This window comes from Vanellus vanellus, assembly GCF_965231255.1.
Source record: "Vanellus vanellus genome assembly, chromosome: 6".
NCBI classification, from domain to species: domain Eukaryota; kingdom Metazoa; phylum Chordata; class Aves; order Charadriiformes; family Charadriidae; genus Vanellus; species Vanellus vanellus.
This window is the reverse complement of record NC_138911.1, coordinates 1,524,311-1,545,218: the sequence shown is the minus strand read 5'-3', so window position 1 is coordinate 1,545,218 and position 20,908 is coordinate 1,524,311. Positions and strand designations below refer to the sequence as shown.

At 45.7% G+C, this 20,908-nt stretch overlaps 1 protein-coding gene across 1 annotated transcript in view; it reads left to right on the top strand.

The window, feature by feature from the left end:
- Window positions 1-20,908, top strand: part of DAGLA (diacylglycerol lipase alpha) — a gene marked incomplete at both ends in the record, with an annotated part of 32,424 nt that overhangs the window by 9,208 nt on the left and 2,308 nt on the right. Inside the window, 13 exons of the mRNA XM_082485232.1 lie at window positions 2,669-2,803; window positions 3,494-3,571; window positions 4,790-4,914; window positions 6,116-6,272; window positions 6,598-6,681; window positions 6,795-6,872; window positions 10,980-11,060; window positions 14,037-14,179; window positions 15,805-15,885; window positions 16,955-17,027; window positions 18,118-18,314; window positions 18,662-18,791; window positions 19,707-19,888. Coding sequence (XP_082341358.1) covers window positions 2,669-2,803; window positions 3,494-3,571; window positions 4,790-4,914; window positions 6,116-6,272; window positions 6,598-6,681; window positions 6,795-6,872; window positions 10,980-11,060; window positions 14,037-14,179; window positions 15,805-15,885; window positions 16,955-17,027; window positions 18,118-18,314; window positions 18,662-18,791; window positions 19,707-19,888 — 1,544 coding nt within the window. The remainder of the gene's footprint in view (window positions 1-2,668; window positions 2,804-3,493; window positions 3,572-4,789; window positions 4,915-6,115; window positions 6,273-6,597; window positions 6,682-6,794; window positions 6,873-10,979; window positions 11,061-14,036; window positions 14,180-15,804; window positions 15,886-16,954; window positions 17,028-18,117; window positions 18,315-18,661; window positions 18,792-19,706; window positions 19,889-20,908) is intronic.

The following is a 20,908-nucleotide window of genomic DNA, read 5'->3' as shown; positions in this document are numbered from 1 at the left end:
TCCCAGGGAATGTCCCAGCCCCAACCTGCTGTCCTGCTGAGAAGTCAGAGCCCGGGACCGCCAGCTCTCACAGATCATCTGCCAGAGCCGCTTAGGAAAATCCATCTGGAAAACTGAAACGAAACGAGCTTTGTGACACGGCAGCTCAAACAGCAGCATTTCCTTGGGGGTGATTTTCTGCTCCTTCGCTTGCCTGTGCTACCGCAGCGAAGACGTTTCTGGGAGCATCAGCTTCCCTTCCCCCCGATGGCACCCCCAGGTCGCCTTGCCCAGGTACCTGGAGATGCCCTGTCCTGAGGGCACAGCACGGGCGCCCCAGCCTGGCTCAGGAGCCCTGACAGGCATCCCAATGGCCTGGTTTCTGAACAACTTTATTCAGGAATGCAAAATATTTCACTTCATGTCAAGCTTTTTTTTTTTTTTTAACAAACTTTTCATTCTGCAGTGACTGTTTCTTTTTTTTCTTTCTTTAGTTCAGGATAAAAGCAGATACCAGAATCTCCAAATTCCTTGTGCTATTGAATTTCCATTTTACGTTCAGCCTGAGCAATTTACAGGCTCTTTTCTTTGCAGAAACAAGCTCTGACTTTGTGTGTCCTGGCATGACAGTGTGTGGAATGAATGCGTGTGTAATGGATCAGAAATGAATCCATTGCTGTCTCTCCCGGTCTTCGTGGAAAAAAAATGTTCTAGCAGAGGATCGTCATCCTTTGGTCTGGAAAACAGTTCTGCAGAGCGGACATGGCATTGGGGCAAGAATCTGTTCTTGTGGGTCTGGAGTGAAGTCGGAAGTGTTAAGTCTCTGCAGAGCCTACGGGGTTTGTAGCAGAACACTATGGTCAATTCTACAATATAATATCAGGTTCTCCAGCAAAACCTTTTCCTTCGGAACAAGAACGTACACGTTGAACTTTCTTACAGCCTTCTACTTTGGTCAGATTGTTAAGTGGTGTTGCTGTCACTTTGGGTTAATGGGTGTTCGTCATGTTTTACTTCGAGGCTGTTTGCATTTCTTGTCTGCTTATAGGAACTGCACAAAGATTTATGGGGTCAGTACTTCAAGGATACTGCGGTTGTAATGTTGGAGAGGTTAATGCCAGTCCATTTGCTCTTCAAAGGCACAGCTGGCATGGAGACCTGCACAGTTGGCACCTGAAGCCCCATTCTTAATGGTGATTTAACTTGCTTTTGTAGGCAAGTGAAAAATGATAGAAAGTAATCTTGCACTCCAGGAGTTTGTCAGAGATAAAAGAATGTAGGTCATTTCCTGCCAGGCTGCTCGGGAGAGAAGGGATTTACTTTCTTTCTGAAGAGAAATAGAGAGATCCTGCCCTGAAGATCAGCCTTCCTTCAAGCGCACGGCTCAGGCTTTCTACAGACAAGACTGCAGTCGCGTAGCTGTGGGTGCTGAGTAGAGGGTGCAAGGAAAACACAGGCTATAAGTTCAGGAGAAGCTGTGGCAGACCTTGGTAGGAAGGTTATTGATGGCAGGAGTCAAAATACTGTCCACTGGTGTACTACAGTGCTTGGTCAGTCCCACTTTGTGTTGATCCAGCCTCTGGGTCACCTTTGTCTTCAAGCTTGCTGGCCTAAGCGATGGCCAGGTCAGCATTGTCTCACAGTCCAGCCCGTCTCCAACCTCCCAAACCAGTCTCACTTAAGATCTTGTAGTTTGGTTTTTTTTTTTTTTTTTTTTTTTTCTTTTTGTAGTACAGAGCAAAAGGGAAAATAACAATTCTCCTCAAAATATCTTTATCACTCTGCTTCAGAGCCTTTGCTTGACCCTCTCAGGTCACTTCCACTTCTGTCCTTCCTGTGGTGTCTTCCTTTTTTGGGTTTGGTCACCTTCTCTTCTGGGAACTCTGCATTTAACGACTCAGATCTTCTTCCAGGTTTTCCTTTTCAGGCCCTTTTGCTTGGGTGTAGTCCAAGATAAACCTGGAAAAACCTGGTAACTTGGTCAGCTCCTTCAGTCCCAAGAGTTGCAGTATGTAACACGTGCTCGTTGTGATTAACTCTTTGAAATCATGTAGCAAAGAGTGTGATGGTGACCAATGAGCAGCTGCAGAGACTGTTCAGTGGTAGGATTCAAAAGCTGTCACTTCCTCTGTGACGTGCCTGGGATGGCGAGGTCTGGGTTAAGTATGGGCAAAATGATCCCGGGACAGTTACAGCATTGAAGAGGCTGTTAAATAGGACAAAATCAGTGCTTTTTATTTTTTTCCTGAATAGCCTTTTTTAAAATGAAATTGCTGTTGAGGAGAAAGGATGACCCTGAGATGACACTGGATTGGGATTTGCTTGGTTCTCTTCTTCCTTCCTCTGTTTTATTTGCAATGTAGAGATGAAAACATTTCCTTTCTCTCCCTTTGAGTCTGCCTTGTCTGTTTTGATGTTGAGGTGGTCTGCTTGCCTCCACATGAGCACCCAACATCTTACAAATTCACTCTCAGCTGAGGTCTCAGAGTGTGACTATGTAAAATAAATATGAGACTAATATGATTAGACCAGATATGGTGTTCCCTGAAGGAATCTCATGGCTGCTTTGGAGAGAGCGCTACAGAAATGAGGCCATTGCTGCCGCATTGGTTCTCATTCTGTGTCCTGTTTTGAGGCTCCCCACACCCAAACTCCTCCTCCTAAACTCTTCTCTCCCTGGGTTTTGCAGGACGCCTACTCTGAAATCGCCTACCTTTTTGCTGAGTTTTTCCGAGACCTTGACATCGTCCCATCTGACATCATTGCAGGCCTGGTTCTTCTGCGCCAACGGCAGCGGGCAAAGCGCAACGCTGTGCTGGATGAGGTGGGTGGAGGGGGCCGTGCACAGAGGCGGCGGGCATCTCGTTTGGCCTCTGACTTACCTGCTGCTCTTGTGACTCATTGCGTGAGAACCGCGTGACTCTGCCCACCTTGTTTCTGGTGTGCGATGGGCTACTGCCAGTCACGGAGCTGTAAAATAAAAATACTGACTTCTTTAGCAGCTTTTTCTGAGACTCCCAAAGGGCCCAACTGACACCAATTTGAGCTCGTGAAACTCTGTTGTCTTTTCTAGGCAGGTGACACGGACAGATTTAGCTCTTGACCCCAAATGGGCAACTGCCTTGAAGGAGGTGGTTGGTACTTGAAAGTGAGTGGGAAGATTGTTCCTCCTATACAGTGATGTGGAGAAGGCTCCAGCATCTGGGTGAAGCTGCAGGAGGAACATTAGGGAAAAATTCCTAAATTCCCAAGCCATTACTGGCATTGAGGCTTCCAGATTGTCAGCTCAGTAGAAAATTGTTTGGGTGGGGTTTTTTTCCCTCCCAGAGGTGGGGTTGAGACAGCAGCGATCCAATCAGGCAGAAATAACAGCAGAACTGGAACCAGTTGAAGAGACTGGTTGGGATACTTGAAAGTATCTTGTCCCAGGTTATGTAGTGCTTTCTGTTTCTCAGGTGTAGCTTCTGTCTTGGTGTCACACAGAAGAATTTTTATTTATGTTTGTGATTTACAGGCAAACAATGACATTTTGGCTTTTCTGTCTGGGATGCCGGTGACCAGGAACACAAAGTATCTGGATCTGAAAAATGCGGTAAGTCGGTGTACTGTGATCTTGCAAACTCACCATGCTTCCCCACGTAGCCTGTTTTCTTTTTCTCAGTGGCTTCTCTTATTCCTTTCTGCCCCTCTCTGGAATAATCAAAGAAATTAAAGATTAGTATAACAGAATATAACAGTACTTGCTCTCTGGAGGCTTTTTGTCGCCAGATGACTTTTAAAGCATTATCTGTCTCTGTTCTCCGCTTTGCGGGAAGTGGTAGTGTCTCCACTCAGATGGGGGAAGGCAATGTGAGGTTTCTCCAAAGCCAGAGGTCTGAGTTGAGCGCTGCATCCAGAGCTCCGTATGGAAGTACCACCAAGCAGAGCTCGTGGAGCCTGAGCAGAGCTCCGTCTGAGTAAGGGCAGGGAGCTGCCTGGAGCGAGATGGAGCCTTCCTCCCTGGGGCTGGTTGTCAGCGGTTCTCAGGATGGAAATGGCTGCAGTCTGTTCTGTGGGAATTAAGCTTTTCTTCTGGTGTGCTGCTGTTGCAGCCCTTCATTGGGCAAACTGTATTCACTCCCCGCTTGATTAAATGATATTGCTGCAAGAGAGTCACGACTGACCCAATCGCAGCATTTCTGATCAAGTGGTTCTGCGATTAACCTGTTTGCGGCTGTGCTGTACTGCGTTGTGTTTAACGCTCACATCCTGCTCATGCTCAGCCTGTCTCTCTTTCTGCATAGGTGCGCGTGGGGAGAGATGTCAGCAGGGTTTACAGAAGGCATGTGGTCCCAGACTGGCTTTACGCTCCTCTATGAGCTTCTTATGGCCTGTGACTATGTGGAAGCAGCATATTTGGGGAGCTCATCTTCTTGGGGACTTGAACTGGTTTATCTGCCCCTCAGCTAGGGTCGGGTGGGGCGAAACCTTTTTTTTTTTGCAGCAGGGTGTTTGAGACACAGAGGACATTTTCTCTAGAACTAACTTCTAGTTTTGTTAAACAGCTACCGAGGCCCCTCCGCTCAGGAAAATAGGCATAACTTTACTGTGCTGCTCTTGGGAGGGGGAGGATCTTGCCCAGCATAACCAGCTTGCTCTCCTGCAGTCACCTGGAAACGCTGACAGTGCTCTTCTGGTGGTGCTGAGAGAGAAGGCTGCTGCTCAGAAAGAAGGGTGCGCGTGTCTAACTATGATGGAAAAGGGGAAACGGTAGAAAAATTCAGTGTCTAAAAGAGAATAAGGTCTTTAGTGAGTCTCTTGTCTCTTTCAGCAAGAGATGCAGCGATACAAAGAGGTGTGTTACTACATGCTGTTTGCCCTGGCTGCCTATGGCTGGCCCATATACCTGATGAGGAAGCCCACATGTGGACTCTGTCGCCTGGCCAGATCCTGCTCGTGAGTGGCCGTCCTGTCTAGCACTCTGCCTTCTCTTCTTCCCCTTCCCCTTCTGTTTCTCCCAGACTTAGAATTCTCCTTTCTTTCATCAGTTTTTCTCTCTTCATCACCCCTCCTTTTCTTCCTCCTTTTCTCTGCTGCTTTTTTCCCCCCTCTTCTCCCTTCTCATGCTCTTTCTTTTCATCTCTCAGTAACTCGGTGCCTTCATACTCCAATGTCTTTCTCCTCAGTCTCTTTACAGCTGCTTATCTGCTTATCTTGTTAAATAAGCCAGACTGTCCTATGCTCTGTCCCCTCTGGTGTGCTAAGGATCATGCCAGTCCTGTGCAGTTTGAACAGCCAGCAAAAAGAACTGGTCTGGCACAAGCCTGCTTTCACACGGAGTCAGAATAGCTGTCTTGGAGCTCAGAAATCAGATTTATCAGCAAGCCCAGATATGCAGGGAGCTGACATTTGGGTCTTTATTAAAGCATTGGCAAGACTCGGCCAGAGTTTGTGCTGTGTTCTCTCTGACTAATTGTTTTTCTGCTGTGCTGCGTAGCGCTCACCTCATGGTAGCAGTGCTGTAGTTCAGTTCAGGATTGCACTGTTTTAAATGTTTGCTTTCAGCTGCTATAATGCTGTCACCAGACTCTCTTTGGGGTTGAGCTTTTTGCACTTCAACAAGCAACTTCTGTGCTGAACTTATTAGGAGGAATATACTTTTTAGAGTACTTCTGTTTGTGAAGTGCCTCATAAGTGAAAGAAGGAAAAAAAAATCTGTGCATCTGGTTTTGTTCTGGAATGATTCTAGACCTATTTCCTTTTTTTTTTTTTTTTTTGTTATAAATAGATCTAGCTCTCAGTAAATGCTAGTGGCTTTCTGTGTTGAAGCAGTGTAGGACTGTGCTATGAAGCATAGTATCCCTTGAAGAGAGATCCCAGCCCCACCGGACGTTGATTCTTTGGGGACTGGTTGCACTGTAGCTCTCTCTGGTGCTCAGAAGGAAAACTACACCTGGTCCCAGTGCCCCTTTTTGATGCTGAACCAGTTTTGTGCTGTTCTGTGCAAGAGCTCCTCCAAGGGAAGGAAATCACTGCTGCTGAGACGAGGCCGGTGTGGCGCGCAGGGTCTGTCTTTCCCTTCTCTCTAGGCTTTCCACTTTAAAGCCAGTCTCTTCCACGTTCCTCTTTCCCTCAAAGCTATTTTCTTCTTCTGCAGATGTTGCTGTCTCTGTCATTCGCGTCCCCGCTATGCACCCAGTGTCACCATTGAAGAGGATAATTGCTGCGGCTGCAATGCCATTGCCATCCGGCGCCACTTCTTGGATGAGAACATGACCTCAGTGGACATTGTTTACACATCTTGCCACGATGCAGTAAGGAGAATCTGCAACCCCCTTCATATTTGGGGCATGCTCCTAAGGCCCTTCCTAATGGGCTTTACGTGCTTCTAGGTGTAGTGGTACAAAGAAGGAAACTTAAGCCTTTTTCTGACCCTAGAGCCTTCCTATCTTATCTCTTCATCAAGAAATTCTGCCACTTGAACAGAAATATTTGCTACCGCCAAAAGTCAGATCATTGAGAGGAGTGCTTACCCATAAGGCATAACCTGTCCCGCTGCTTTGCCTCCTTTTCCCTGAGCAGGAGAATAAGCGAACAGGAATGTCTCACCCGATTGTTACAGTAGTGGATCTTTTCCAGGTTTATGAAACGCCTTTCTATGTGGCTGTGGACCATGAGAAGAAGAAGGTGGTCATTAGTATCCGAGGAACTCTGTCTCCAAAAGTAAGTGCAGATGCTCTTGGCCACCCTGGCACGCTTTCAGGAGAGTCTGGGACCTTCCTGACTCGCACTTGGTGTTTGACTTACCTGAAATGCTGTGACTCCTTTTCTTCCAGGATGCCCTGACCGACCTAACTGGGGATGCGGAGCGCCTTCCGGTTGAGGGTCACCATGGAACGTGGCTGGGACACAAGGTGCGTAAAAGAATAGACACCCCCCCCCCCCAGACCCCCCCCCTTTTCTTTCTGTTTTGACTTTTTAATTATAGCTCCCCTGAAAAGTGGTCTTAATTGCTTGAGGTGCTTTTCAGAAGGGTGTTCCATAATTGCAGTGAAATGGGTTTGAGATGTTAAGATAAAATCCTTAGTTGTAACAGTTAAAATCTCTGTCTGTAATTAAAAAAAACCCATCCAATTAGCAAAACTGAAACTGTAGAGGGCATCTGCGGAGACCTAGAACAAAATTATGGGAGTCATTCAAATTACTTTTTCTTCCAATGACCTTTTCAGGCTTTGCAGTCAAACCCTGAGAATGCGTTTAAAATTCTGGTGCAATGGGATGGGTGCTGAACCCAGTAAAAAGCTACTGGCAGGATTGCATCTGGGTAATTAGACTTGATGCTCTGTGTCTGTGTTAGCGATCAGCACCGGGCTGGCTAAATCAATTTACTGTAGAGCTGACCTTTGCCCCAGTCCGGCGAAGTAATGATATACACGCTCAGTTTTAAGATTATCGGGAATTTGGCAACCTCTCAAGACGCAGTGCCAGATTGGGAAAGAAAAATACAAACTGGAGGTTGTGCATGTTGGAAGGAAGGCAGCAGCTGCTGGAAACGCTGCTGCCCGGGGAGACGAGATGCTGCTGATCGGCCAGTCAGGGTCCCCTCAAGGTGCAACACTGAGCTCATAACTCTTTGGGAGCCATGAGCTGGGAGCTCCTGCTTCATTCCTGATGTCCTGCCTGAATGCCAAACCCCTTGTCTGTGCTTTGATGCTCTGATTTAGGAACTAGAGCGTTAGGAGCTGATAGCGTTTGAATATGCAGTTATCTTAGCTGGATATGGGTCGGATAAAGAAGCGCTTACTTAGATGCTCTGTGGTCTCCAAGTCTCCCAGAGTGGGTCTTTTTGAAAACGATGTTGTCTACCTGCTCTTTGGCTAATGGGTATTTCCTTTGTTTCCCCCAAAATGGGCAAATTAGTCAACGTGGCAATATATTATATTTCCATGTTATGGAAACATAGGTGAAGGAGCAAATATTTTGTCACATAACTGCTGTTTAGCGATGTCAATCTTTACTGTTTGTTTAATGCTTCTGAAGCATTATGTCTACTGTCAAGGATTGGTTTTGTACAAATTCATTTAGCTCAAAACAACTTTACGCAATCGGCGTGATCAACAGTTCACACAAAGAAGGAAACGAAAGGGACACAAGGGGAATTTGTTCCATTTTTGATGTGCAGAAAAGCTTGTAATAGATCCTTGCAGAAGTTGGCTTTTCCTTTGATCTTTATGTGGAAAATATTCATATGCCAGTGACTTATATGAAACATTATCAGATCATTCCCTTTGTTTTATATTGAGTTTTTATTTGGCCTTTGTGTTATTTCTTTTTTTGATTGTTGCTGGTACAGAAATATAGCTTTATCTTAAATTATTATCAATGTTAATCTTCAGACAATGTACTGTTGATTCCCGAGGGGAAACTAATGGCGATAATAGAATTTAAAAATGTCTGTCTAAATGCATTTTTAATGTCCAGAAGTCAACTTTAAAAAATAAATTAAGTATCTTGCTAACACTTACATTTAATTTGGAGAAAAGCACTTGGCTATTTGGGAGCTTCCTGTAAGTTGTTTGATTTCTGTTATTTTTCTTGCTGATTCTGTCCCGCGCACCCAGCAGGGTGGCGTGGCCTCTTATCTCCACCTGTGGAGCCCGCCTGGCGCTGTGCCTTCACGCAGTGTCGATCAGACGTCCTACAAATTAAAACTCTTGATGTTTACATGAGCCTTCTTATCACTCCACCCGTACCACTGCTGAAAGTGTTTGATTGCTTGGGTTGCTGTGAAATGCCACAGTTAAAAAACATATTAGGTCTCTGAGCTATTTTGGATCAAAAAACATAGCTGTAACTAAGGTTTATGGGTTAGCATGCCAGAAAAAAAGGATTGTGACAATCCCTAGGGGAAATTAACTGGGGGGGGGGGGGGGGGGGGGGGGGGGGAGGGGAATATCTAACTTTGCTATTTTTGAAATAAAAGCCACCGATTTTATGCAAAGTTAATTTAAAAATAACCGTAAGTCAAGGGTGTGAATCCGTACTTAATTCTGGTGAACCTGTGTAGAACAAGCCAACTAAAATGATGTTAAGGAGGGTTGTTTCATGGTGTTGAGACGGCTGCGATGACAAGAAGTAGCTGCTAGAAGGAAGCCCGGAGACCTCAGCCGTGATAACAGCTCCCACCCGTTTGATAGACCAGCCAGTAACAGCAAGAACTTTCAAGCTCTTTTGTCTCCCAAGTAGACCCCCTCTGGGGGTTTTTACGCACACACGGAGCAGTTTTGTGCCTCCAAACTTCAAAGCAATACAGAATATTTCCATTTGACTTTTCCTAGATCTCCAATCTGTTTGGTTATTCACCTGTGAGGTTTTGAAAATTAAGCCCAGATAGTTTCATTCCTTTGAAACTTCGGAATCAGTGTCCACTTTAATGGAAAGTCTAAATGTAACTTTGCAGCGATAAAGATCTCATTCCATAATATTAAAATCGCTGTCTATATTAGAATATACTGTAATTATCAAAAATGTAGCTATAAGGCTGACTAACAGCCCATTAGTAATATCACCGTGGATTTAGGTCACGCTCTTCAAAAATAGAATCCTAAATTCATGTTAGAAATTTATATAAGTAGTCTGCCATTCACTTCTCATTAGAGTTGGAAACGGAGACTCTTCGGAATGCAGCAGAAGCTGGCTGGCTGCTGGGAGATCTGAACGCAGGCATGAAATACCGTGGCATCTGCTTTTTGATAATGATGGTAGCGCTACAGATGTCCCATTTACAGGCTCAGCAGAATCACCTGTGTTCTGCTCTTTCTCTTCAGTAGTCAGATTGGTTTTGATGGTGTTTTTGATATTCGGGCCTTTGAAAATCCCACATTTCTTTTGCTTTTTGAGAGGGGGCCGTGAATTCTTTTATGTCTCTCGAGATTAAACAGTGCTCAATAACGTTCACTTTGTACTTAAACTGTTTTCGGGTAGGGGTGTAATGGGAAATAGCAGAGGAGATGATCTTGCCTGGTTTTTGGCCAACCCAGGCAGTGTGAATTATTTGAGGTCTGCAATCACCAAATTGGAAGTAGCTGATTTCTGTGTACCCATGTTCACCCTATTTTTTCAGCCTTTATAGTTCAGGCTTGCTTACCACTGAATTAAACTTGTAGTAACAGCATAACCAGGAATTTAGGCAACAGACCAAATTCTCGTTGCTTGTTCAGAACAGATCAACTGCATTTGTAATTACTACGCAGAGGGACAAAACCCTCTTCAGATGCAGCCGTCAGCAGAGAGGATAAACGTTTAGAACGAGACTATCAGCTCGTTTCCCATCTTCCAGCAGTTCTCAGCTTCTAGTGAATAAAAACCTTGAATTAAAGTGATTAAAGTCCTTTGAATAATTAGTGATTAAAGTCCTTTGACAGCTGAATCCCCTTAATAGTTGCTGCCTTCTCCAGTCCTCAGTAACTCTCCCTATACAGATAGTGCTGCCACTTTGTCCCCTCCAGTAGCGTCTTGGTGATTGTATCATTTTCCCAGTTCATGCTTTTGCGCGCAGATTTAAATGGAAGAGTACAATTTTGCAGTTATGGCACTGACATGCAGAAAATCAAAGTTTGTTTCTGTGTTCTACTGCAGGTCCCGGTGTCTGCTGAACTACCAGATACACAACCTTATGTTTAAGTGGGTTATTTTGTGGTGTTTGGTTTTTTTTTTTTTTTTTTCCCTAGACTTTGTACCGTGAGCCCAGGAATAGGGCCTTGGAGTATTATCTTAATTTAAGAACTGTCATTACCTCTGAACAGTTTATGGCGCTGGTAATCGGTGAGCCAAGACATCTGCCTAATGAAGTCTATTCCTTAATGTGGAGTGGAGTCAGTATTCTTCCTCAAGCCTGACACATGCTGCGTGGCACTCGAGAGCTTATACAGCATTCAGAGCAGTAGAGTGTCTGCTAGATGTTTAGATCAGGGCTGATATGCAACCCTCTACATCCTGTTCTGTCCTCATGTTTCCCTCAGGGAATGGTGCTCTCTGCTGAGTACATCAAGAAGAAATTGGAGCAAGAAATGGTGCTTTCTCAAGCTTTTGGACGAGACTTGGTGAGTATTCATTTTCTTCTAGCCTTGAAGGCTACACAGAAGATGAGATTTCCCTGAAACACTATCCCTGAATCTGTTGTACTAATTGCCTAAATCTTCCTTCAATCCCTATCCCTCTAGATTGCCAGACAGGCAACTAGTTACTCATTCCCCTAAGGCTTTTTCATTTTGAAACCACCAATAACTGCAGAGCTCCTGATTCCTTTTTATTTTTTTTTTTTTTCTTCTTCTTCTCAGGCAGAGCTAAGGCAGGAAGTCCCATTTGGTGGCAATGCAGGACAGGGAACATTAAAAACAAATCAACAGGAACTAAAATCCCATCTCTATGGAGATTCTCTTTGGAGACGGCAATGGGATGCCGTACTTACTGTCTGTGTGTGCACATTTCTTGTGATAGAGAGCTATCGGAGAACCCAAGAGAGATGTTACGAAGCAGCTTTACCTTAGTTTATATGTCATTAATAGCACGGTCTATGTCCCCGTTGGGGAGGGAACTTCTGAACTGCCTGATTCCCTGCTGTCACACAGCTGTCCTTTTCTCCTGCCCAAAGAGCGCCTTGGCCTGAGCAGCGCCCATGGGGAAATCAGCAATAGCTCAAGGGAGAAAGAAAAGAGGGATAAAAGCCTCAGTGGTTCCCTGGAACTTGAGTGTCGTACCAGTCAACACTAAAGTGTCTGCCTTGTGATGTTGGGTAGAACAGGGAGAGATACGTAGGCATCTGAGTTCTTTATAAGGTGGTTTTTTTTCCTCTCTGCCCAGAAAGTGAAAATTGATCTTAAGTGAGCTGTTACTCATGAGGATCTTTTTCTTCATGTCCTCTAGAGCTCAATTGCTACCTGACTGGTAAAGATATGGTGATGTTTGGAGCTCTATACTTTGGTTGTCTCCTGTGCGTGATAATAAGTATCATAGAATCGTTATGCTGGAAAAGACCTTTAAGATCATCAAGTCCAACCGTTATCTAACTCTACCGGCCCCTCTTCTAACCCATGTCCCTGAGCACTGTATCTAGGTGGCTTTTAAATACATCCAAGGATGGTGATTCAACCACTTCCCCGGGCAGCCTCTTCCAGTCTTTGATAACCCTTTCAGTGGAGAAGTTTGTCCTAATATCTAACCTAAACCTCCCCTGGCACAACTTGACGCTGTTTCCTCTTGTCCTATTGGTTGTAACTGGTGAGAAGAGACCAATGCCTACCTCTCTACACCCTCCTTTCAGGTAGTTGTAGAGAGCAATAAGGTGTCCCCTCAGCCTCCTTTTTTTTTCAGACTAAACAACCCCAAGTCCCTCAGCTGCTCCTCTTACGAGTTATTCTCAAGCCCCCTCACCAGCTCTGTTTCCCTTCTCTTGACCCTCTCCAGCACCTCAATGTCCTTCTTGTACTGTGGGACCCAAAATTGAACACAGTACTCAATGTGTGGCCTCACCGGTGCCAGGTACAGTGGGACAACCATGTCTCTAGTCCTGCTGGCTATGCTATTCCTGATGCAGGCCAGGATGCTATTGGCCTTCTTGGCCACCTGGGCTCAGTGCTGGCTCATGTTCAGCCGGCTGTTGACCAACACCCGCAGGTCCTTTTCTGCCAGGCAGCTTTTCAGCCACTCCTCCCCAAGCCTGTAGCATCCATGAGGTGGTGGTGGCCCAACACCATATTCTGTTCTGTTTGAAGGTGGCTTTATGTATGGGGGGTCCACCTTCTGATTGATGAAAAATAGTGCAACTAGCTGGACCTGACCCACAAGGATGGAAAGTGCACTTGATTAATATGAGATGGAGCAGCTGGCTCGTGTGTAGAAAATTAAGTACTGTCTGAAGCTGAACTTTGAAGAATATCTGAAAAAGTGGTATGGCCAGAACGTAAATGCCCTCCCAGGTCCTACCAAAGGTTCATCTAGCCTAGTACTTTATTTCTGCCAGTTGCCAGCAACAGATTTTTAGGGGAAAAGTATAATAAGTGAGGTGTATAACGTCTTAATTCTCCCCCGGCATTCACCTCACTGACCATAACAGGCACGCTGGTGGCTTAGAGATGGTCTTGAGAAGGAAAATGACACAAAGGTAGACCTTTCATTCTTGGGGCCTGGTCTTATGTTCTCTGTGTGTTCTCTCATCTTAAGCAGAAGTCCAGCCGTAGCCTGCGGTGACCTGGGGCCGTGGAGAGTTGGGTGCTGGATTCTCTCTCCCTATGTAAAGCCTTCAGGACGCTGGCAGAGCTTTCAGAAAAACAAGACTGAAACTTTTCCAACACTGTCTTAGTGAACTTCTAGGGTTCTGAGCCATGCCTGGCACTCTACCTTCTGAATAACAAGAACAGTACAAAAAGTCAGGGAGTAGTTTTGTCTCTGAATTACTTAAGCAGTTGCCAGCTGTTGAGAGCATCTTGACTTAGAAGACTACTGTTCAAACTGCAAGTTAGGATTTCTCTTTTTCAGCCTGCACAAGTGGTGGCATTAATGAAAGCAAGTAACTTCTAGAACCAAGGAGACCTCAGATGTGTGAGCCTGGACTCAGATGTTATCAGAAGGCTGTCAGATTTGAGGAGGAGCAAAAAGCTCATATCAAATCCTAAATAACTCCAACAGCTTGTGTATAGTTCCTTTCTCTTCCTACCATTTTTCTTTTAGGGAAGACCCAGTAGATCAAACACTGACTGATTGGAGATGTAGGAGAGAATACCAGAAGAGAATGAATTCTAGCATCCCTTCAGAACAAGCAACATTGCAGGGCAGGAGCTTGCTGGGACTGCCGCTGTGACTGAGACTAAACAGTGTAAATCAGAACTCTGCTTCCATTTCAAAATCTAACACACCTTCCCCAGTTCCCATTGCTGGAGGAACTGGTTAGCTGGAGTCTGGAGTGCTGGCGTACAGGAAAGACAGCTGGGGAAAGGGACAGATTTTGGGGGTTGTGGACTTACCTTTCTCTGACCTCAATTTCTTGTTTTGTTTTGGTTTTTTTTTTTTTTTGGTTTCAGGGGAGAGGAACAAAACACTATGGCCTGATTGTGGTTGGCCATTCCCTAGGGGCTGGCACAGCTGCCATCCTGTCCTTCCTCCTGCGTCCGCAGTACCCATCGCTGAAGTGCTTTGCCTATTCTCCCCCAGGTGGGCTGCTGAGGTAGGTGTTGGGGCAAGAGGACCAGTGAGAGAGACTGGGGGGGGAATGTAGTTGTGGCTGGATCAGATCCTGTTTGTGATGCTCTGAGAAGCAGTAGAAGACAGGTCTCTGCCCTGAGAACCCTGCAGAAAAATGGAGTGGCAGTCTATAGGAGATGGGGGTTGTTGGCAGTCTTTGCTCTGTGTTTGGAGTTAAGATTTTGATGGCAGGTGGCCACTCTCCCAAATATTCTGGTTTATGACTTAGTTGTCTGTGGCTGTAGCTCTAATTTAACCCGGACTAGTCGAAAATGCAAGTTGAGTGGACAAGGTGCAATTTCCTTATTCTCTGCACAGTGCCAGCATGTCTTCTCCCCATCTGCTGTGAATATATGTACAATAAGGGAAACATTTGACCAAATGTAGATGTCTGCATGGGTTGATCTAGTTGTCTGGACTCCTTTTGCAGCTGACAAAGAAACTCGCACTTCTGGGGTGTGATTTCTGTCATTCTGAAGCGGGTGCCTAAAACAGGTCAGAGGGATTGTTCTTGGGTGCCTGTTTCTCTCCCTTGGCTGTAAGGGGAATCTAGGGTAGCTGCCTCACCTGTCTGAAGAGAGGTATGGTGAATTCCTCCCACTGTAAGTGGGAACAGAGCTGCTGGTCGTGTTATTTACATGGTAGCCAAGCGAAAACATCACACTTGTTTGCTGTGAAGCGAGATAAGATCTTTCTAGTTGTGATGGACACCGTGGGGGCACTTGAAAGCAGCTATGGACTATCAGAAGCTTCTAGTTATAGTTATAGCATCGTGTTCTAGGAGCAGCCGAGGGTTTCAAACCATCCTGCTAATGAATCTGGACATTGGTGTGCCTTGCTATGATGGTAATCCCTGGTCTTCTGCAGCTGTAGATTAATGGCTCTGCAGAATGTTTTCTGGGAGTTTTATAACTTTCTGCTCAGAGCTTCCAATCCTGAGATGCCTTGATAGCATGGGCCATGCTGTGCTGTGTCACCTCAACTGTCTCGGTTCGAGGAGGTGCCTCTGACTGCTACACTTTGGCACTGTATGTCCTGCCCAGGATCATCTCTAGATCGACACTGTGGCATCTGTCTGTGGCGACTGATTCGGAAGATGATCTCTAGGAAGTTAGCTGATTGCAGAACCAGCTTGTTGAGTGGAACCCTTAATTCCCTCTTGGTACCCAGGTTGCTGCAGAAAGTGGCCATCTTGGTTCTACACTGTCTTTTTAGAGTAGTCTCAGGAGCGTGGAATATCTTCTCCTTCCTTTCTGCTGTCCGGGCCACTCCCAAACTATAAGTAAAACAACTCTGAGGCATCGAGTTAGAGTACTTCCTTTTCCAAGTATATTCAGAGGCATATTCAGGTAAGGACGAAGGAGCTGCTCTGTTTGTACGAGCTATGCCATTACAGAATAATGTTGTCTGGGGCATGGGATGTGACTATCAGGCTTTTCTTTAGTGGGGTGTAAGTCCCAAAAGCCTCGAGCAGTTTGGGTTGTGGTTTTTGGGACCCCGGTTCACTGTTTGGTAACCTCTCAGACACCAGTGGCAAACTGGGAATGAAGTGCAGTTTGCTGCTAGTGAAACACTGTTTGCTTCTTCTCGGTCCTGTTTCTCTTCCAGTGAGGATGCCATGGAGTATTCAAAAGAGTTTGTGACTGCAGTCGTGCTTGGCAAAGATCTAGTGCCCAGGCAAGTTGAGAAGTGTCTGAATTTCTTGATGAGTACCTGCTGTTCTATGCCAAAGTCGCCCGTTTCCTATCAGAAACACCTTGGTCATATCTGTCTCCAGTTTTCTCATTTACCTGTCCTTGTATGCTTCTTACTTGTCCTCTTAGTTACCTGTATTGCTGCGTCTTTTACCCGGACACCTACATTGGTGTTTCACACACCTTTTGATAAGCATATCCCTCCCCGTCTCTGTCTGTATGAAAGAAAAGGGTGAATATCCTGTCTCTGTAATTACACTCATTGTGGTATCTGACATGTCGATGCCATCTTCCTGGCTGCCTGTGTTATCTCGGACCTCTTCACGCTCTGCACCGTACTAGATGTGCTGTCACCTCATTTTTTTACTGTTTGTCCCTGAATACCTATTCCATATCATCTCGTATCTCTGAACCAGCTCCCTCATTTCTCGTGTCTTGGCATTTCTCACCTCTCATCATCTCCTGGGACGCATTCTGCTGAACGGGGCATTTGACTAGGAGCCAGACAACCCGCGTTTTACTTTTGCTTCTGCTCTGTTGTGTGACCTCAGATAAATGGTGACATTTCTGTCTGCAGTATAAGGCATGTAGAATTCCGTGGAGGGAATGCACTAAATGGTATTGAATATGTCTTTTGCTAACCTGTATGACAGAATCTTGTCCACCCTGTAATCTGTTTAGTGCTGTCATATAGCTCTGTGCCATCTTTCTAATTTACCTGTTCTGTGTCATCCTGTACTTTGTTTCTTGCTCGCTTGTTTCTGTGACTGCATCATCTCCGTCCTTTCCTGTTCATTGACCTCTCTCATACCTGCCTTCACTGATCTGATTCTGCTATTCCACTTCATACTTGTTTATGGTGCCGATTGGTTTCCTGTGGCCTCTTAACCCTGGTTACTGGCGCTGAGTGATGCCACAACCCACCTCTGAAATGATCTGCATTATGGCGTTGTTGCATTCCCGTAGTATCTTTTGTAGTGTAGTTCCTTGTTCTTCTGTGTTGTGTGTCCCTACTGTCCTGTTCCCTGCCCAGCTGGTGTAAACACATCTTCTGCTTTTTCCAGAATCGGTCTCTCTCAGCTGGAGGGATTTCGCCGGCAGCTTCTGGATGTTCTTCAAAGAAGTAACAAACCAAAGGTAAGAGTAAAGATTAAGACACCTGAAGGTGAGTCTCTGAGCAGTGACAGTAAACTTTTAGCGTGACATAGCAACACTGCAGACCTCTCCTGCCCTCCAGGTCCACTGTCACTGCTATTTAGGTAAGCGGAGGAGTGACGGCAAGAGCTGGAAGGCAGCTGGAGAGGTCAGGGCGAAGGGCTGCGCTCTGTTTGCAGGCTGCGTGATGATTCTGGCTCACGTGCTGCGAGTTCAGCATCGCAGGTCTAAAACAACCGAGCAGGAAATTTTCTCGTCTGAGCCTGTTTTGAAGTCTGCGTTCCAACTGTAGCTTTTCTTGGCCAGTAACAAATGGTAACGGGCTAGGAAGCACAACAGTTGGTCTGCTTGTAGGCACTGCTGCGTGCTGTCTGGGTGGTGCTGTTCTAGGCTAAGCGGTCTGTTAATGTTGTGGAGATAAATGTGGAACGTTGTTCCTCCCCAGGCTTCTTTACCGTTACCCTGAGATGGAAAAAATGTCAGTTGTTAAGATTTTTAGGGGTAAAATATTGTAGAAATCACCTGTAGAGGGAGAAAACTGAGCTTACATTTATTTTTCGTGTTATCATTCTGTGGCTTTTGTGGTGTGGCTTATGGGTTTTTTGTTAAATTTGGGTTTTTTTAGGATTTCTTTTAGTGCGTAAAGAAAAGGCCTAAACAAAATCTTTGTCTGTTTATGTTGTATAGTCCTTTGCTTATTTTTGTACATTAAAAATTCAGATTCCATCTACCTTGTTTATCCTGGAAGATAGTCAGTTCCTAGTTGGTGGATAAGTTGTTGCTTGCTCTGGATCCCTAACTCTACAAAAAACTCCAGCAAAAGAAGGAAGGATGAGATGTTGCCACTTCTAACGTTTAAATTGGGAAAGGCAGAAACAGCTTTTCTGGGCAGGGTTATCTCTATCTCTGGGTCTATTATTTAAGCAATCAGGGCACAAGACCTGTTTTTTCTCTTCTCTGGTACTAGGTATTCAGTTTAAACCCTACCAATAGTGTTTGTGAGATGACTCTGCTTTTCTCTGATGTTTTTCCTCTTTGCAATATTCTCCCTCCTTTCTCTTGTGTTGAACAGTGGCGAATCATTGTGGGCGCCACCAAGTGCATACCCAAGTCAGAGCTTCCTGAAGAGACGGAAGAAAATTCAGTCACGAGTAATCGCCTCTGGACCCATCCCAGCGATCTGACTATTGCCCTGTCTGCAAGCACACCGCTGTACCCACCGGGCCGCATCATCCATGTGGTGCACAATCATCCTGCAGAGCAGTGCTGGTGAGTATGCGCAGAACTGCAAAGTCAGCCCATGGGTTTTAGTTTTGGAAAAGACTCCCCACGACAGGAACCCATCTATGAAGGAGGTGTTTTTTTTTCATTGTCTTATGGTGACGGTGGTTGTGTCTGTGCTGTCAGAATAGATAGTTGTGTCACTGTTGGCTAGTGCAGAGTTGTGGAGCAATGGCAGCAGCGTGTGTACTTTAATATCTTCTCCCTCTGTTTCTCCTCCTGTTGCTTTTTCTGTCTCTGCAACCTGCCGTTTCTTTTGCATGCCAAAATACTGGCCTGCTCTTTCATCTCCTGCTCCGTTTTCCCTTCTGTTTGGATCCCAACTCCTCTTCCAGTTGCTGCGAGCAAGAGGATCCCACTTACTTTGCTATCTGGGGTGACAACAAGGCGTTTAACGAAGTGATCATCTCGCCGGCGATGTTGCACGAACACCTCCCGTATGTGGTCATGGAAGGGCTCAACAAGGTAATGCAGAGAATTAGGATCAAAGGGCAGTTAGTGGCCTAATAAGATGAGAGCCTTGTCATGGGTCTCTATGTACAGAGGACAGGTAGTCCTTGCCCGGAGAGCTGGCTGGTTAAATGCATGAGACCGTTTACTTTGGAGGGGAGAAGGAAAGAGGATTGTGCTCTGGGCCAGTCACGCACAGGTGTGAGTTGAATGTAATGAGGTCTGGAAATGGAATGTAGATCTCCATCTTTTTACTTTTTACAAGGGCATGTAGTGATAGGACGAGGGGGAATGGCTTCAAACTGGAAGAGGGGAGATTTAGATGAGATATCAGGAAGAAATTCTTTCCTGTGAGGGTGGTGACCCCCTGGCACAGGTTGCCCCAAGAAGCTGTGGCTGCCCCATCCCTGGAGGTGTTCAAGGCCAGGTTGGACGGGGCTTGGAGCAGCCTGGGCTGGGGGGAGGTGTCCCTGCCCATGGCAAGGGATTGGAACTGGATGATCTTCAAGGTCCCTTCCAACCTAAACCATTCTATGAAATCCAAGCTGTGACAAAAATGCTCTGTGCTGCGGCTGCAGCCCCTCTTAGTCTGAAGGGCGATTGAGCTTATGTATAAAGGTTGTGGAATGGGTTTCTGTCACTAAGCTACACTTCTGAGCCATGTGGCTCTACCGTGGAGATCTAGCCAAGTCTCCTCTGCCCTGCTGGTCTGAAGGCTGCTCCTGCCAGTCACCTTCCCAGCACTGGGTTCCCAGCAGGGCATTCCGACAGGATAGTTATGTCTGAATTCATTGATATAATCCTTTATGTCCCTGTGCTTGTGGAAGGTGTTGGTAAGAAAGAGGCAAATCCAGCCCTTTGAAAGTCCTGAGCTGAGAACAGCAAAGCTGCTGGCTCAAGCACTACTGTTCCTCTGCTTGCCTTGAATAGGTCTTGGAGAATTACAACAAGGGGAAAACAGCTTTACTTTCTGCAGCCAAAGTGATGGTGAGTCCTACAGAAGTGGATCTCACCCCAGAGTTGATCTTCCAGAGTCAGCCCTTACCTAGTGGACCCTCAGTGCAGATCGGAACCGGAGCCATAACGGTGGACAGAAGGAACAGCAGTACCAAGTAAAGATATATCTTTGATTTCTTTGAAGGGTTTGTTGGCTTTAGGCGTGGGTTCTCTTTCTCTTGGGGCATTGTGATCAATGTTTGTGGCAAGGATAGATATCCAAGGGCTGCCTTTGGGCCTTTTACTTAGCTTCACTATGTCTTGGGTCATGTTGGGGGAGAGAAATCCTGTGTATTGCTCAAGAATCTGTGAGTGCAGCAAGGTCAGGAGAACCTCGAAGTTGAGGGTATGGAAGAAACTCCTTTTTCTCCTTATCCAGACAAATGGGATTTTCCCTGAAATCGTAAAAGCAAAACCTGCAGTCTTGCAGCCAAATTTCGGTTTTCCTGTGTGATTTATGTGCCCAAAGATAACCTATATGGTGGTTCTCAAAAGCTGAGGAGCAGTGAAAGCTATGAAGTTACCAACAGAGATGCATTAAAGCTACTTTATGATGTGACTTGTGTGACATTATAAACAAGACAATCTGGGAACATGGGTACAGGTGAGAGGAGAGCAGTTGGTGTCCTGTTTCTGAAGAGCAAGAGCAGGAAGCTCAGTCCAGTGGAAAGCAGGCGAGGGGAAAAGGCACGTTCTGAGTGCTGAAGGGGTTGTTTTCTGAAAACGGAGCATCACTGAGCGCTGACATCACCAGTTTGGCAAAGGCCAAAGGGTGGAGGAACATTGAGGAGGTATACAAAGGAATGGTTTGGAAAAGAGCTCGTTCTTTGTGGTGTATGTACACAGCTTTCCTCCAGGAGCCAATGGCAGAAAGACTCCTTGCAGATTTTCAGATAACATCTGAGGTGTTGCAGGACCACGGACTTGCCAGAAGTGAAGAAAATAAATATAAAAATATAGGCAAAGACTTATTTCAAAGTTGAGACACATGACTTGAATCACAGAATTGCATTTTAGAGGGCAAACTTGCAAACGAAACAAGGAAGATGAGAGAAGGAAGATGGTTTGTAGTCAGAGATAGCAAATTGGACTAGCGAGTGGAAACAGAAGACAACGTTGTGTGTGGGAGAGGATTA